We start from the raw sequence: 18,325 nt of genomic DNA on the forward strand, positions 1-18,325 counted from the left end.
CTTTCCAAAAGTCATAAATGCTCTTTACATGATTCATTTATTCATTCCATAAACATGTATTGAATATCCCTTTTGTGCCATTTATTGTTGTCTTGAGAACAAAAACAAGGGCCTCTTTTTTTTCCCCTGTATTTTTAAAATATTTTTTAAATACAGGGGAAAAAAAAGAAGCCCTTGTTTTTGTTCTCAAGACAACAACAAACCAAAGTGCCATAGGTGCTATGGTAGAAATATCCACATGTTGCTTTAAACACAAGGAACACAAGTCTAACCTGGGACCCAGCATTGGAAACCCAGTCCAAATCTTGCTGGGTGAAACTGTAGGAATTCTTCATTCATTGACTGATTCAACAAAGATTTACTGAACACTTACAATGTACCAGGCTGTTATCTGGGCACTGAAGACTCAGTCTTATAAATGAAGTAGCCAGAGTACGGCTCTTCTGGAGCTTGTGTTTGAGGTGTGGTGTAGGGAGGGAGCTAAGGCAGGGAATGCAGAAGAGACAGACTATGTACCAGTCAGCCAATAAGCAAGCCATTGATTCCATATGTTTTATTGAGTGTCTAATTTGCGTCAGGCAGAGTGTTGCATGCTAGTATTATAAAGACAAATGAGACACAGCCCTTGTCCCTAAGGGGTTAGATCAAAAAGAAAGAACCTGTAGGAAGGCCTCGTGCAAAGGATGGTGCTGTGTTTGGGGAAAATCAAGGTGTCCAGTTGAGCTGGGGAACAGGGTGTGGTGAGGGAGGGGCTCCCTCTTTCAGCCATGAAATGTACACTTTCCACAACTTGGGAAAGAATTCTTCCTGGAAACTTCATAGGAACCCTCTCAAAGTGTTTAACGATGTAGACATTTGGAACACACTGTAGGTACTGGGTGTCTTATAAAATAGCATCATCCAGCTGATCATCTCTCCCTGCACTGCTGAACTGATGATATGTGGATCAATATCTCATGGTAGTTTGGAACAGGAGCCAGCAACCTACAGCCCTAGGGCCACCACCTGTGTAGTAAAGAAAGTTTTTTTTGGAACACAGTCATGGCCATTCATTTAAATATTATCTGCGACTGCTCTTGTGCTACAATGGCAGAAGTCAGTAATTATGACAAAGACCATGTAGCCCAAAAGCCTATCTGGATCTGTAAGTAAAAGCTGCCAACCCCGGTCTAGGAGCTCTGTTTACCTGAAATACAAACCAATAATGAGTTTCTGACATACCAAATTCAATTCCCTCCCTCCCTCCCTCCATTCCTTCCTCCTTCCCTTTCCCCCTTCCCTTCCTCCCTCCTTCCCTCCTCCTTTACTCCTTTCCTACCTTCTCACTCTCTCTCTTTCTTCCTTGCTTTCTTACCTAACCCACATTCCCAGAAACTGATGGGACTAAAAACAAGTGTTGGACCTGAATGTGGCAAAGTTAAACTACAACTAGGATCTGCCTTCTAAGGTATGGCAAGAAACGAACTGGTTAATGTTTGCAAAATGCCACGACATTCTTGAATAAAAGGCGCTATATAAGTTCAAAGTATTTATAATTATTATGATGAGGATTATAATTTATGAGATGTCATAAATCTCTCCAAAATAGGATGAGATCAACACTTTTAAAAAGAGAAAGAGGACAGGACTCTATATAAAGTGCTTGGGCTCACCACCTCTAGGGAGGAGCGCTGTCTGAAGACGGGTGAGTGTGAAGCAGAGGCATGGATCTAACACTTAGGTTTATTTAGGCTGAAAATTCCATGTATGGTGATCAATTGGCAATGATTGTGTCTCTGCTGCATAAGAAATGTTGGAATCGGGAAACTTAAGGACCTTGCAAAGAAAACCCAAGTTTGAAAAGATATGTAGATGATAGAATAATTTTACCTGTTCATTACAATACTTATCAAATTGTAATGCAAATATGTCATTACTTTTGGATTTGTGAGCATGTGCAAATCGAAGAATAGGAGAAAAGAAATGCATGTGCAATTAACTGTAGCTGTGACAGGGCCAAATGCGACGTCTTATTTCTTAACCAAAAGCCAAAAGACTAAGGTGTTTGTATTTTGCCAGATGGTAAATCCCTTGCCTGCCCTCATGGTCAGTCTTGCCAATGCCGCATTAACCCATACACTGTAAATATTGGTTCTATAACAGTCTTAGTTTTTCTGCAAGCTGAGAAATAACTAAGGCCAACATGTCTAATCCTCTTGGCTAACAGAATAAAAAGAGAAACTTCTAGAGTCCATAGATGGAACAGAGAGGCCAAGATCTCTCTGATTTGATCTTTGTGCACAGGGGAACATTCATGGGGAAACCTCCAGCACAGGAATATCCTTTCTGAAGTTCTGAACTCTCGGAAACCCAAATGGGAAAGCAGGCACAGAGGGTGCACTGAGAGAAAGAACTCCTTTCCAGCTCACAGCCTTTTTCTGCAGGGATGAGATTTGCCTGCCCAAAGGGAAGAAAATGATCAAATTTCAGAGCTCTTCTAGGCTGGCAATTATTGATTAGAATCCAAATTCAGTAAATATACATTTTCACAGGCCATGTGAAAGTGCAACTCTATACAACGTGACAACTTAAAATGAACCTTCATGTTGCTGCCTTGTATTTTTAGTCTAAAAAGTTACGTTTTTATCAAGACAATATGATCTTAGTGGCAGAATAATTTTATATTATTTTATATTTGTGACTGCATTTTATACTATTTTAATTTTAGGTCTGTTGGTTCATAGCAATCTGTGAGGCAATGGGCTAGAGTGTTGCTGTACATGTGTGCGTGTGTGTGTGTGTGCGTGCATGTGTGCGTGCATGTATGTGTGTGTGTGTGTGTGTAGGGAGGGAGGGAGAAGATTAAAATAGCAAGAAAAGGATGAGTACGATGTGATGCTACTGGAAAGTCCTTTAACAAATTAAAAAATTTAAAAGCTTTTTAAAGAAAATAAAACAAAAATTTAAAAAATTAAAAATAAAAATAAAAAATAAAAATGTTTAAAAAGCAAAAGTAATAATAAATTTAAGATAATTTAAAAATAGACCTGGTGCTGGTAGTTCCCAGCACTTTGGGAGGCTGAGGCAGGCGGATTGCTTGAGCCGTGGAGTTTGAGACCAGCCTGGCCAACATGGCAAAACCCTGTCTCTACCAAAAATACAAAACTTAGCTGGGCAAGGTGGCACATGCCTGTAATCCCTGCTACTCATGAGGCTGAGGCAGGAGGATCACCTGAGCCCAGTCAGGGTTGAGGCTGCAGTGAGCCAAGATCATGTCACTGCACTCCAGCCTGGGAAACAGAGCAAGACTCTATCTCAAAAACAAACAAACAAACAAAGAAACAAATAAAAATTCAGGGGCTGGGCATGGTGGCTCATGCCTATAATCCCAGTACTTTGGGAGACTGACGTTGGTAGATCACCTGAGATCAGGAGTTTGAGACCAGCCTGGCTAACACAGTGAAATCCCATCTCTACTAAAAACACAAGAATTAGCCAGGCATGGAGATGTGTGCCGATAATTCCAGCTACTCGGGAGGCTGAGATAGGAAAGTCACTTGAACTAAGTGCACCACCGCACTCCAGCCTGGGTGACAGAGTGAGACTCCATCTCAAACAAAACAAAACAAAAAATAATTTAAATATAAAATTCAAATTAAAAAATTTAAAAAAGAAAGACCTATCAGCACACAATGAGTAGGTAGATGCAGAGACATGTTAGCAATAAACAAGGATGACAACACAGCCTAGATCAGGAGACCATGCCTAATGTGGATGCGTACAGCAGTTCTCAGTTCTCCCAGGATTACATGGGGACACCACAATGAGGGAAGGGCTACCTTCATCACTCAGCATGTTGAGGTGTTAATACATCACATTTCCGGGGTGGATGGAGGGCCCCAATGATCTGTAATAATACTGTTTAAGGTTAAGGTAAAGGTTGAAGAGCATTCATGGAAAAGGTTCTAAGGTGGGAAAATCACAAGACCAAAGACACCTGTTTCTACCTTTTCCAGAAAAATTGATGAACTGAGGAAGACATGGCCTATGATGCATTACAAACTTAAACAGTGCTTTGGGAATTCCAAAGTACTCAGTGGAGAGAGGGTGGGTAAAGGAAGATGCCCCCATCCAAGCCACCAGGAACATGAGGTAGCTCCTGAGGGATGCTCTGATTGTCAGTTTCCAGGGTGCCTGGCAGGCCTGTTGCTCTGGCTTGTCGACACCCCCTTGCTGTTTGTTAGTATTTTGCTCTCCAGGTAGGGAAAAGAAGGATGCCACCACAGACATCGTGCTTGGCATCATGACCACTGTGCTGCCTTGGTCTGACATCTTCCTACTGGTTTTAAGCAGGGAGTCACAGGGGAATTAACAAATGAGTCATAGGTAACTGACAGACACTCCTTGAGCACACCGAGTGATGCCTCAACAATCTCTTCTAAACATAGAGTACTTTTCAGCATGTGTAAAGTTGGGCCATAGAGTTTGGGTTGCTTCAACATGTATTTATGGACAAAACACATTGTTTATCCACTTAACAATTCCAAGCTAGGTGTAGTGGCTTAAGCCTATAATCTCACCTACTTGGGAAGCTGAGGTGGAAGGATCACTTGAGGCCAGGAGTCCAAGACCAGCCAGGGAAACATAATGAGACCTATTTCTACAACAAAACTAAAAACTTATCTGGACATGGTGGCACATGCCTCTAGTTCCAGCTACTAGGGAGGCTGAGGTGGGAATACCACTTGTGCCCAGGAGGTCAAGGCTGCAGTGAGCTATGATCATGCCACTGCACGCCAGCCTGGGTGACAGAGTGAAACTCTGGTCTAAGAAAAAAAAGAAAAAGTTCATTGTGACTTCTTGCTCTTCCCTGATAAAACTGAAAAAAAAATTACCTTGAAGAAAGACCTGGTCCCAGGGGCAACCAGAAAGTAATTCTGTGTTCCCATTAAGTGGCACATGGATTTACACAGACTCTTTCATTGAAATGACTTGTCACCACAGATATTTAGTTCCATGCATGGAAAATAAGGTAACTCTCCTGTTACAAGAAAAGCTAAGTCCTTCCTCTTGGTCCAAGAAGAAGTATTTTTCTTTCCTGGAAAAGCAGCAAAAAGAGTGAAATACCCTGGGTGGAGCATTTGAATGTGAGCAGTGCTTTTTCCTGAGGGGTCCTGCCATAAAGCCAGTGATGTACTTTCATGAGACCATGAGCTTCTCCTGTACCCAAGCAGCTCTTTCTCCATTCTTTTCTTCTGGTATCAGTTGTCCTCTCTCATTTACTGCTAGAGACTCAGGGTGCTAAATAAATGACTCCTGTTGGGTGATTAAATCTGAGAGTTCCTGGAGACCCAGCTAAGATTCCAAGTCCCTGAATCTTTTTGGTGTTGGGACTGAGCATGACATTTTCTGCTCAACTAAGCAAAATTGGACAGACCATCTCAATGTTGTAGAGAAAATAACAAAAAGTATGACTGCATCCAAAGGGCAGTCCTAAGTTTAAGGAGACAGAAATCGAACGACTTCCTTTTTCTCTTTTATTTTTATTTTTTGAGACAGGGTCTTGCTCTGTTTCCCAGGATGGAATGCAGTGGTGTGATCATAGCACACTATACCTTGACCCTCTGGGCTCAAGCAATCCTCCTGCCTGAGCCTCCTGAGTAGCAGGATCCACAGGTGTGTGCCACCACACCTGGCTTCAAATAACTTCCTTAAGGCCTTTCCATCTTGAGTTGTAATTTCTTCCTGGGCATTTGGAGGAAACCACCAATAAGATTAACCTTAAAACAAAAGAGATGAGAAAAGCACCATGAAAGAACCAAGTGCCATGTTTATATGCACATTTCCACATGTAACGATAATAATAATTCAAAATGCTAGGCTGCCAGGCTCCACTGACCAGGATGATGATGACATATACCCTGCAGTGGGAAGGCTTGGTCAGAGGTGTCTTGGAGGCAATGGACCAGAAACTCTACCATTCCCTGGGGTCAACAGCAAACTATCCTGGGTGGTATTTGTGTATTGGTTTGGTAGCTAGTAGGAGAACCAGGGCTGTTTGTACTCGTGGAAGGTGATTAGGGGAATGATTGGGATAAGAGAGGGTGAGAGCACATGAGGGGGTGCTCCATGGTGGCCAGGTGTTCATTCTCCAGTCTTGTGAGCACCTTATGAGTTCAGTCGTGGAACCCCTGCCAGCTTCTTGGGGATTTGCTGGTGGAGGTAGCTCATCTTTCCATTCTCCCTGGGCTCTGGTCCAGGTTTGTTGCCACAGTGGGGGGTTTTACAGAGGGAGAATGGGGAACACGGCTTAAGGTGATAAAGGGGGCCTGTGATTCCAGGATGGGGTTAGAGCAGTGGGAAACATCTTCAACCAGTGTACATTCCAGGGCACTGAGGAAAGTGTGGTCTTTCCTCAAACCTGAAGAAGAAGGGACCTAAATTCCAAGAAATCACTAATACAAAATTCTCCTTGTGATAATGGAGATAATAAAGAGCCTCTTGAGATGAGGCATGGGCATCAAAAATTTGCTTTTCAGGGTCTGGAGCCAGGTAAGTATATTTCTCAGTGGTTGAGATTCAAATTGTCTTGCCTTCTTGAGATAAAGTAGTTGGCAACTTGACTCTATGTTGAGTTCCTGCGGGCTAAGAGTCTTCTCGTTTTTAGGTTAATTGAAAGGAAGAATGGAGCACTTACTTGTCCTACTTTTGCTTTTTTTCACTATGATTCAAATCATTCATTTTCTTAAGTCAGATACGGGGAAATTTGTTTTTTTCACCTTTGCTTCCATAGAAACATTACATGTTGTTATGATGATGATTGACATTTTTACATCCTCAACCTAATTTTTGTTTTAGAAGTGTTTCAGGAGCCGTAGAGCCAGATCGTCATCATGTCTGTATTGTGGCTGCTGCTGGGCCTCCTTGCCCTGGTGGGTGAGTGTGACTGACTTTTCCAAATGACTTTGGAGATGGGAAGGATGAGCACAGGAACATAATGGCACTTCTGATACTTGAAAATGCAACAAAATCATTATTTTTTTCCTAAACCATCCAATAAATCCTGAAGTTAGGAATGGCCACCAACAAGCAGTCTCTCCCTAAATGACCCACAGAAAAGTGGGGTTCTCTGGAATGTAAGGTGGTCTTAAAACAGCATTGCTTGAAGCCAGACTTTAAATATACACCATTGGTAGCTGCTCATTGTCTACTGTAAAATATGCCAAATTGAATTTGTTTCTAGAGCATATATTTCTATAGAAGAATTGAGGCGGTTGCCATAATAAGACTAATGAATAAGACTAATTCAAATAGAAAACCAGAATCAAGGCAACCAAGTAGATGTGACTAAGCTGACCACTGAGGCTGACAGTTGCTGTGATTAAACGTCAGCTTTGCAGTTGGAGCAAAAATGGGAATTACTTTTTTTTTTTTTTTTTTTGAGATGGAGTTTTGCTCTTTTGCCCAGGCTGGAGTGCAGTAGCGATTTCAGTTCACTGCAACCTCCATCTTCCAGTTTCAAGCAATCTCCTGCCTCAGCCTCCTGAGTAGCTGGGATTATAGGCACCCGACACCACTCCTGGCTAATTTTTGTATTTTTAGTAGAGATGGGGTTTCACCATGTTGGCCAGGCTGGTCTCAAACTCCTGACCTCATGATCCACCCACCTCAGTCTCCCAAAGTGCCAGGATTGCAGGTGTGATCCACCACAACCGCCCTACTTGTTTTTTAATAAATAAAAGGAGGAAGCAAAGTTCCTCAGGAGAAGCTTAATTTTCCTGACTCTAAATTCAATAAATTTCTCAGATGAAGTCTTATAGTCATTCATTTAGTTATTGACCTATTTATTCAACAAATATTTAAAAATTTCTACAAGGTGCTAAGCATTGGGAATACAAGGAACTTTGAGGATCATAGAATATGGCTAAGGAGAGGTCCACAAGGCAGGAACCAAGGAGTGACACAATCAACTGCAACACTAAGGGTATTTGTTGCCAGTCATAAAGATAAAAGTGTACTGATTAAATAATAAAAAACATGTCAGCTGCTTTAATTTTTAGTATACTCATAAAAGACCTGGTCTTTTCATTTCCACTTTTCTCTTAGGTTACTTATCACAAGTTTGTGAAGTAGAAGTGTTTACTCCAAAAGACTAGTATTTATCAACCCCATAAAGCTTTTAGTAAGAAAATAGAATCTTAAAATGCATTTATATAAACATACAGGACACATATTATTATCTGCAATAGATATAGCTCCAAAGATCTGCAAATCATTAAGTTTTAATAATCTAATATACTTTAGTCAAAGGATCAAATCAATCAAAAAGAGTAATCTGGCTGGGTGTGGTGGCTCATGCCTGTAATCCCAGCACTTTGGGAGGTCCAGGCGGGTAAATCACTTGAGTTCAGGACTTTGAGACCAGCCTGGGCAACATGGCAAAACCCTGTCTCTTCAAAAAATTAGCCAGGCGTGGTGGCTTGTGCCTGTGGTCCCAGCTACTCGAGAGGCTGAGGTGGGAGGATAGATTGAGCCTGGGAGGTTGAGGCTGTGGTAAGTCATGATCATGCCACTACACTCCAGCCTAGGTGACAGTGAGACCGTGTCTAAAAATAAATAAATACATACATAAATAAATATAAGGGTAATCTAATGAGACATTCGTACAGCCTTATAATGGTGAGATAATTCTCAAAAGGAGCAATACCTGCCTACTGTAGGTATCTTAGTACTGGCTCATGTGCCCCAATTCTGGTGTAAATTGTAGATATGTTATAAATACTTGTGCACCCTCCTCCTGGTGTGAAGAGAAGAAACATCCTCTTCTTCTGTGGCCTTTGTGAAATCCTGAGTGTCTGAAACGACTCCTCCTCTTCAGTGTCAACTGGAATGACAGAGGCAGAGAGAGATGGAAAGGAGAAAAGGAAAAAGTGAAGAAGTGGAAAGTGGGAGAGCCCATGTGGAGACTGGTCCCATGCCTCTCTCCTTGCACTGTCTTCTGCAGCCTTAGGCTCTTATCTAGAAGTGTACCTGAGAGAAATTGCAGCCAGCCTCAAATCCCCATTTATGAGCAGTGCCTTACTTTGGATCTTGGGTTGATACCACAGAGAGATTCAGGTTTTATACTTGTTTCTTCAGAGCAAACATAAATATTTTATCAGAGCAACAAGTTAGGAGTATTTGACGAAGTGCTTGAAGTTCTTATAAGATGTAAGATGAGGCCTTGCATGGTGGCTCACGCCTGTAATCCCAGCACTTTTGGGAGGCCAAGGTGTGTGGATCACCTGAGGTCAGGAGTTCGAGACCAACCTGGCCAACTTGGTGAAACCTTGTCTTTACTAAAAATACAAAAATTAGCTGGGCATGGTTGAAGGTGCCTATAATCCCAGCTATTCCAGAGGCTGAGACAGGAGAATCACTTGAACCCAGGAGGCAGAGGTTGCAGTGAGTTGAGATCATGCCACTGCACTCCAGCCTGGGTGACAGAGCCAGACACCGTCTAAAAAAAAAAAAAAAAAAGATGTCAGATGAGGACCACTTTACAGGGAACAGATCCTCCCTGATGTGTTCCAAGACACCACCTAAGAACATCTAAGGGCACCACAGCTTTACAGAGTGTAACTGCTTCAGTAGCTCCAATAGTTACTGATGTCCACAGGATAGCAGGTGAGAATTTAGTATGGAGGCAGGTTTTGTGACAATTTATTGGCATCTTGCTCATTTAAATTTCAAGAGTTTCAATTGCAGAGTGAAGTCGATGTAATTGACTTTATTATGATTACTTTTATTAATGTCATTTTATTCATGGATGATTCATGATTCATTATTCATGAATGATGAGAACTATTCTAGTTCCATGCCTTAGGTTGAACTTTTCTCAAATTGTAGATTTGTCTGAAAGCAGCAACTGGGGATGCTATGGAAACATTCAAACCCTGGACACCCCCGGAGCATCTTGTGGGACTGGAAGACGTCATGGCCTGAACTACTGTGGTAGTTATGAGCTCCTTGTCCACTCTTGCCCTCTCAACCTATCCCCTTGGCTCTCACTGTTTACCATGCTGGAAAGAGATCCAGGTTTCGGGTTCCAAAGCCTTGTCAGAGTCCTGGCTCTGCTTCTTGAACAAGTCACTTAGCTGTCCCCTGCATCTGTAGAAAGGGGGCTAGCAATATAATATTTACAGTGTTGTTGTGAGCTCTGATTGACACAATGTGGACAAGTGTGCTTTTCAGTTTGTATTTTTTTTTTCTTGAGACCAAGTTTCTCTCTTGTTGCCCAGGCTGGAGTGCAGTGGTGCAATCTCAGGTCACTGCAACCTCTTCCTCCTGGGTTCAAGTGATTCTTCTGCCTCAGCATCCCAAGTAGCTGGGATTACAGGCATGTGCCACCACACCTGGCTGATTTTGTATTTTTAGTAGAGATGGGATTTCACCATGGTGGTCAGGCTGATCTCAAACTCCTGACCTCAGATGATCCTCCCTCTTTGGCCTCCCAAAGTGCTGAGATTACAGGCATGAGCCATTGTGCCTGGCTGAGAGTGCTTTTTAAACCATAAAAGCACCTAGAAGGAAAGGCTAGCCAGGTAGATTAATATTGGCTTTCCTTTTGCCCAGCATTCTTATTATTTCAGAAAGGTTTAAACTTGCATGATTTCTTGGTGGTGTTTAGGAGTGCAAAACTGGGCAATTGTGAACAAACTTGCTGAGGAACACTATCTAAAGACTTATCGAAGGGTTTGGCAGAATTTCTCCTTCATGTCATGTTGCAGCTGATGGGCAGGCACATTTTAGCTCATTGGGGTGCTTAGAATGGGACCAATGGTTCCTATGCCCATGGAATTCTCCTGGTGGGCCAGAGCAGCCCCTGAGAGCCCAGCGAGGGGCACTGACAGCCACAGGGGACCCTAGCTCAAGGGATGCTGACTCAAGCTCACAGGAGAGTCCTAACCTCAGGTCAGGGAGTGGCCACTACTAAATATTTAAGACCAAAATCTGGGATTCTCAGTCCTTGACCACTACCCAGATCCTTGGAGAGTTCTTTCTTTCCCCTTTGAGCTCCCATTGCAGCATAAGTTACACCAAGCTGCAGCCTTCCTTTCGTGTTTGCTTTAGGAGTTCGTGCTTCTGAAAGGCTGGCTGAAATAGACATGCCATACCTCCTGAAATATCAGCCCATGATGCAAACCATTAGCCAAAAGTACTGCATGGATCCTGCTGTGATTGCCGGTGTCTTGTCCAGGAAGTCTCCCGGTGACAACATTCTGGTCAACGTGGATGATAGGACTAGTGTGGTGCAGGTAACTCTCCATCTGTTGACACATGTGGCCATTCTGCTATGTGGCACAACTGCTTCATTTTTCGGTTGATGGCAAAGCTTCATAGATCGTAGAGTGAATGAAGCTCTCTAGAGCTGTGACAGTCACAGTTCTTCCTGAGAGATATGAGCAGCAACATTTCTGTTTCATGTTGAGCCACAGTTTCTTTTCACATAAATAATGCTGTGTTTACAGAATATTATCTGGGCTACCCTATTTTGGATTTTCAGTAAATGGTCCAAGAGAAAGACCACAAATTAAATCTTTCCTCAGTTATTTTGTAGCCATGTGACCTTGAATAAGTTGCTTAATCTCACTGGGTCTTAGTTTCCCCACCTATAAAATATCATTCTTACAGCGTAATGATGATGATTCCATGAAATAATGCAAAAAAGTACCTGTTATCTGTTGGATTCTCAAAAAATATTAAATTTCTTTTCCTTTATCTTTTTTTCTGTACAATTCTTAGTTCTGAAGATCGAGTTTTATTTTTGCATGAATTCTCCCTGGTATCATTTGTCAGAGAGTTCTGGGGAACTGGTCACTAATCCACTGTTGAATTAACTCTGCACCAGGGAATCAGTGATGGCAAGGGTGAGAATGAGGCTCAATTTTTTCCGTTGATCTCACACTGCTTTTGTGGTGGTTGTTGAGAAACCTGTGATTATTGCAGTCATTTTTTAAGATTTTAGAAAAATTTATTGCTCAATGATCTCTTTAAATTTGCTTACTTTTAAAGTACTTTCAAATACTTAATACTTTATTTTACTTGGATTTGGAAACCCATCCAATAATCTGATTAGATGGGATGAGAGACATGTAATCCATCCTTGACAAGTGAGGAAACAGAATCACAAGGAAGGAGTTGTTGCGACAAAGTCACATAACAGCTGCAAGATGCAGAACTGGGACTGAGAACAGTATCTTGTGATGTTAGGGCTGGCATCATTTCTGCTGCGCTGTTCTGTCTCCTTTGTAAAATCTGATTTTTGAGGAAAGAATGAGTCTATCTCCTTTGAAGATGAAATAAGAAATTTCCTAGATTTGGGCCAGGTGCAGTGGCTCATGCCTGTAATCCCAGCACTTTAGGAGGTTAAGGAGGGCAGATTACTTGAGGTCAGGAGTTCAAGACCAGCCTGGCCAACATAGTGAAACCCGATCTCTACTAAAATTCAAAAATTAGCTGGATGTGGTGGTGCATCCCTGTAATCCCAGCTACTCAGGAGGCTGAGGTGGGAGGATCACTTGAACCTTCAAGGTGGAGGTTGCAGTGAGCTGAGATCATGCCACTGCACTCCAGCCTGGGCAACAGAGAGAGACTCCATCTCACACACACACAAAAAAGAGAATTCTCTAGATTTGGACATTTCAAATATGATGAAACCTACATGGAAGTGGTAATCAAAGGTATATAAGAAGGGTTAGAAGTCCCTTTGGACATTCAGACCATCTGGAAAAAAAATTACAAGTTCGGACAGAAAAACCTTTCTGGCCTATTTGGAGGGTTTGCATTGGCAGCATTGAAGGAGGGCATCACTGCTACCTACACTAACTCAGTCATTACCTGGTGAATGAATTAATATCTGCTCATCCCTTTCTTAGCCCAAACCTTGTAAGTTTACTGCCTTTTTTCTTTGGTAAGAACACTTAGCATGATATCGATCAACTTAACAGTTGTTTTTTTTTTTTTTTTTTTTTAGACAGGATCTGGCTTCATCATCCAGGCTGGAAGGCAGTGGCACCATCTCAGCTCACTGCAACCTCTACCTCCTGGGCTTATGTGATCCTCCTGCCTCAGCCTCCTGAATTGCTAGGACTGCAGGCATGTGCCATCATGCCTGGCTAATTTTTGTATTTTTTATAGAGATGAGGTTTCTTGTGCAAGCTGGTCTTGAACTCCTGGACTCAAGTGGTCTGCCTGCCTCAGCCTCCCAAAGTACTGGGATTATAGGAGTGAGCCACTTTACCCAGCCACAGATCTTTTTTTTTAAGTGTAATTAATGACTCTCGAAGCTTATTGTGCATATGAACACTGGGGCTCTTGTTTACATGAGAATTCTGACTTGGTAAGGTCTGAAATGGGGCCCAAAGTTCTGCAAGCCTAATAAATATGTTCCCAGTTGTTGCTGATGTTGCTCGTCCCTGGACCACATTTTAAGTAAAACCCAGAGTTTAGGTTTGGTCAACATGATGGGGAGACAAGGAATCAGAGAGTCCTTGCCTTATTTAGGGTGAGACATAGTTTCAATTACAAAATAGCCTGGACAGGGTGGCTCATCTCTTTAATCCCAGCATTTTGGGAGGCTGAGGAAGGTGGATCATTTGAGGTCAGGAGTTCGGGACCAGCCTGGCCAACAAGGTGAAATCCTGTCTTCATTAAAAATACAAAAATTAGCAAGGTGGTAGTGGTGGGCACATGTAATCCGAGCTACTCAGGAGGCTGAGGCAGGAGAATCACCTGAGCCTGGAAGGTGGAGGTTTCAGTGAGCTGAAATCATGCTACTGTCCTCCAATCTGAGTGAGAGAGTGAGACTCTGTCTAATAATAATAATAACAATAAAGACAGGAGCAAAAAGGAAGGTAGAAAAAGAGGGACACATTGAAATAAGAAATTAAGATGATAGTAGCAATTACAAGACATTAATAATTACAATTAATATAAATAGAAGAAACTTTCTGGTTTAAAGACACAGATGTATGAATTAGATTAAAAGCCTAGATTTAAATGGTTTATGTGAGAAACAGCGCATTTGAATACACAAAAGTTTGAGATAAAACTATGGTAAAAAGAAGACCTATCAGGAATACAATAATCAAAATAATGTTGCTAACTATGATATATTAAATAAAATACACTTTAGAACAATAATATTTGGGATAGAGAGAATCATGACATAATAAAAAGACTGAATTTATCAAGGAAGTACAGCAATTTAAAACAAATAGACACCAGTAAAATAGCCTCAAAATACATGCAGCAAAAATTATTATAATAATAAACGTGCTATCACAGTGGAAAATAGCAACACATCCCTCTTGATTATTTACCGGTTATACAATAAACAAACCAGCAAAGATATAGATCAAAAATCAGTAAAACAATTGACACATGTAGCTGTTATACGCGAGTGAGTTTGAAGGGAAGTGCCACACTCTGAGTTCCAATTGAGAGTCCTTTATTGCCGGTGACGGAGAGTCAGCTCATGCTCAAACTCTCTTGGCGGAAGGGGCTTGATTCCTTTTTATACCTTGCTTAGAGAAGGGCGGTGGCAAAGCAGAATTACAGAAGCAGAACAAGCAGGCTAGTTAAGGAAGCTGGTAACTAGGAGGCAGGAGGTTCCCAGGATTGTTGGTTACAAAGTGGGGTAGCAGGGGGGATTTTCCATACAATCAGTCACCAAGTGGGGTAGGTTACTCACAATAGCAGGTAGACTTGCTAAGCAGGATGTAGTTACAATGGTTACAAGTTACTGGGTACGGTGTGACCCAGCTGTGCACATGGAGAAATGGTGGGGAGGGAGAGGCTAAGATGGAGTTTGTCAGGCTTACACCTAAGATGGAGTCTGTTAGGCTATCACATAACAAGAACAGAATTAACAAGCTTGATTGTTAATTGGGGGTGGGAGGGAGAGAGAGAGGGAAAAAGAGAGAGAGAAGGTGGGGGATATAATTATTTATGTATCCATTAGGATATATGCAATTGTCTCATGCACATGAGGAACATTTTACAAAAGTTGATCATATATCATCTATTAAAGAAATCCTCAAAAATTTCAGATTCCACAATAATACAATTATGCTAGGAGATAATTTTAAAAATATCTCTGATCATATGGAAATTTAAAATACATACACACACACACACACACACACACACACACACACACACCACTAAGTAACTCTTAGGTTAAAGAAACAAATCATAGTGAAATTTAAAAATAACTAAAATAGGGGGGGAGGGGAACAGGGGCTCATGCCTGTAATCCCAGCACTTTGGAAGGCCGAGGCAGACAGATCACCCACGATCGGGGGTTGGAGATCAGCCTGATGAACATGAAGAAACCCTGTCTCTACCAAAAATACAAAATTATCTGTGTATGGTGGCGCACACCTGTAATTCCAGCTACTCAGGAGGCTGAAGCAGGAGAATTGCTTGAACCTGGGAGTCAGAGGTTGCAGTGAGCTGAGATCGCACCACTGCACTCCAGCCTGGGCCACAGAGTGAGACTCTGTCTCAACACACACACACACACACACACACAACTACCATATGATTTAGAAATCCTCTTTCTGGGTATTCATCCAAAAGATTTGGAATCAAGATCTCTAAGAGATATCTACACTCCCACATTCATTGCAAAGCTATTCCCAATAGCCAAGAGGTAGAAACAACCTAAATATACCTGACAGATGAAATCCTCTTACTGGGTATTCATCCAAAAGAATTGGAATCAGGAAATCTAAGAGATACTGAGCTCCCACATTCATTGCAAAGCTATTCCCAATAGCCAAGAGGCCAGGCAGGTCTCGAACTCCTGACCTCAGGTAATCTACCCACCTTGGTCTCCCAAAGTGCTGGGATTACAGGTGGGAGCCACTGCACTTGGCCCATATAGTAGTCCTAATTTTATTTTTTGAGAAACCACAATGCTGTTTTCCATGGTAGCTGCACCATTTCGCATTGCCATCAACAATGTACAATGATTCCAGTTTCTCTGCATCCTCACCAACCCCCATTGTCTTAGTCTGTTTTCTGTTGCTTATTCAGAATACCTAAATCTGGGTAATTTATGAAAAATAAAATTTATTTCTTACAGTTTTGGAGGCTGTGGACCCCAAGGTCAAGGGGACACATCAGGTAGAGCCTTCTGGCTGGTGGGGACTCTCTGCAGAGTCCCAAGGTGGCTCAGGGCATCACATGGTGAGAGGCTGAATGTGCTGGCTGTCTCTCTTCCTCTTCTTATAAAGCCACCAGCCCCACTCCTGTGATAACCATTAACCCACTAATCCATCAGTCTATGAATGGATTCATCTAATCATCTCTTAAAGGCCCCACCTCTCAGTACTGCCATATGGGGGATTAAATTTCAACATGAATTTCACAGGGGACAAACATTCAAATTATAGCACCAGTCTTTTGCATTTTTGACAATAGCTATCCTAACAGGCACAAATAGCTTTACTATTTAATCTCCAGGTGTTGTTGGAGGGCCACTTCAAATTCTTGACTTTGCCGCACAAAATAATTTGAGAGCAAGTCCAAAGTAAATATAGGTGAAGAAGTTTATTGCAAAGCAAAAGTACGCTTTGGTAGCTGGGTGGAGGATGAGGTAACTTCAGGTGACTTTGGGAAAATCCCTTCATGGAAAGCTTTTATGATTAATCATAAGAAAGAGGGAACGGATGTTGCTGTTAAGCATGTTTTGGGGTCTCCTGGATGCACATGTGCTATTGCTATGCATGCTAGCACATACATCACGTGTCTCAGCATTTTAATTCTCCACCCAGGTGTGTACTTTTCTTTTGTTCACTCTTATAATGAGCATAGGTCAGCCCAAGGACATTAATCGTGGGTTTCTGTTCTTGCACCGATTTGGGGATTTTCCCTTCTGCTCTTTGTCCTCCTTGCTGCAGAATTTTCTTTTTCTTGAGACAGGGTCTCACTCTGTCACCCAGGCTGGAATGCAGTGGTGCAATCATGGCTTACTGCAACCTCTGCCTCCCAGGCTCAGTCAATCCTCTTAGGCCCAGGTGATCCTTCCACCTCAGCCTCCCCAGTAGCTGGGACTACAGGCACACACCACTAATTTTTGTATTTTTTGTAGAGATGAAGTTTCCCTGTGTTGCTGATGCTGGTCTCGAACTCCTGAGCTCAAGTGATACACCTGCCTCAGCCTCCCAAAGTGCTAGGAGTATAGGCATGAGCAACCTTTCCTGGCACTCTAGGATATTCTAACCATGAGTCCTGAATGTCGTTTGTGCACGGTCAGAGATTTGTTCTCTCCATCTATCTGGCAAGTTTATTCCCCATAGGGAGGCTATGACCACCCTATCTAACCTACCTCACAGGGAGATTGAAGGTGGCATTGGTTCCATCAAAGGTGAAAGAACAAGAGGACGGAAAGTTCTGAACAAGGGCCACTGAGCCCAAGAAGCTGGATCATCCTCCCACTCGGCTTACCTGGCTTCTTCTCTGCCTCCCTCCCTCTAGGACCCTGGCTCTCATGCTCCCACATCCTGGATTAGTGAGTCTCAGGTTTCTCGGATGACTGAGGTTCTGACTACTAGAATCAAAGAAATCCAGAGGAGGTTTCCAACCTGGACCCCTGACCAGTACCTGAGAGGTATGTGTAACACTGTCAGTCAGTTGTCTCAAGCACAGAATTAATAGGGACAAACGTAATACATTGCACCAGGTTCCCCCAAACCCCAGTTGCCTCCCTATAGACAAACCCCAGTTGCCTCCTGATAGAGAATCAGAGTTAACTGCCGAGTACCCTAGGTCAGCATTAACCTATCTCATGCATTTCAGGTGGACTCTGTGCCTACAGTGGGGGTGCTGGCTATGTCCGAAGCAGCCAAGACCTGAGCTGTGACTTCTGCAATGATGTCCTTGCACGAGCCAAGTACCTCAAGAGACATGGCTTCTAACACCTCAGATGAAACCCAAGATCATGATCACATATGCAGCCTTGAATATTACACAGATAAAACTAGCCAAGGGTGCCTGTAACTGGGAATCTGAGTTTGACCTAAAAGGCATTAAAATAACATCAATCACATTAAAAGAGAATTGTGACCTGCATTCATGATATGTAGTGTGTGTCTGTGTGGATCAAGGACCGTGTTTCTTTAAACGTATTCTCATGGACGTTAGCTGTACTGTGGGTTTCTGTGAAGTGAATTTTATTTTTCGCTGACTAGTGTGGCCAGATTTAGCAAATAAAAGTGCAGGAAGCCCAGTTTAAATTTGAATTCCAGGTAAATGACAAATAATTTTTTAGCATAAGCCCCACGCAATATTTGGAACA

At 42.3% G+C, this 18,325-nt stretch overlaps 1 protein-coding gene across 1 annotated transcript; it reads left to right on the top strand.

Annotated features, from left to right (window-relative positions):
• Positions 1-1,531: 1,531 nt before the first annotated feature.
• On the top strand, positions 1,532-18,099 carry LYG1 (lysozyme g1). The gene is made up of 7 exons (XM_017519308.2): positions 1,532-1,684; positions 3,996-4,086; positions 6,841-6,915; positions 9,868-9,972; positions 11,092-11,276; positions 17,506-17,638; positions 17,827-18,099. The coding sequence occupies exons 3-7, from the start codon at positions 6,873-6,875 to the stop codon at positions 17,943-17,945; spliced, it is 585 nt and encodes a 194-aa protein (XP_017374797.1). The 5' UTR covers positions 1,532-1,684; positions 3,996-4,086; positions 6,841-6,872; the 3' UTR covers positions 17,946-18,099.
• The last annotated feature ends 226 nt before the right edge of the window (positions 18,100-18,325 follow it).

This window comes from Cebus imitator, unplaced genomic scaffold (genome assembly GCF_001604975.1).
Source record: "Cebus imitator isolate Cc_AM_T3 unplaced genomic scaffold, Cebus_imitator-1.0 Scaffold736, whole genome shotgun sequence".
NCBI lineage: Eukaryota > Metazoa > Chordata > Mammalia > Primates > Cebidae > Cebus > Cebus imitator.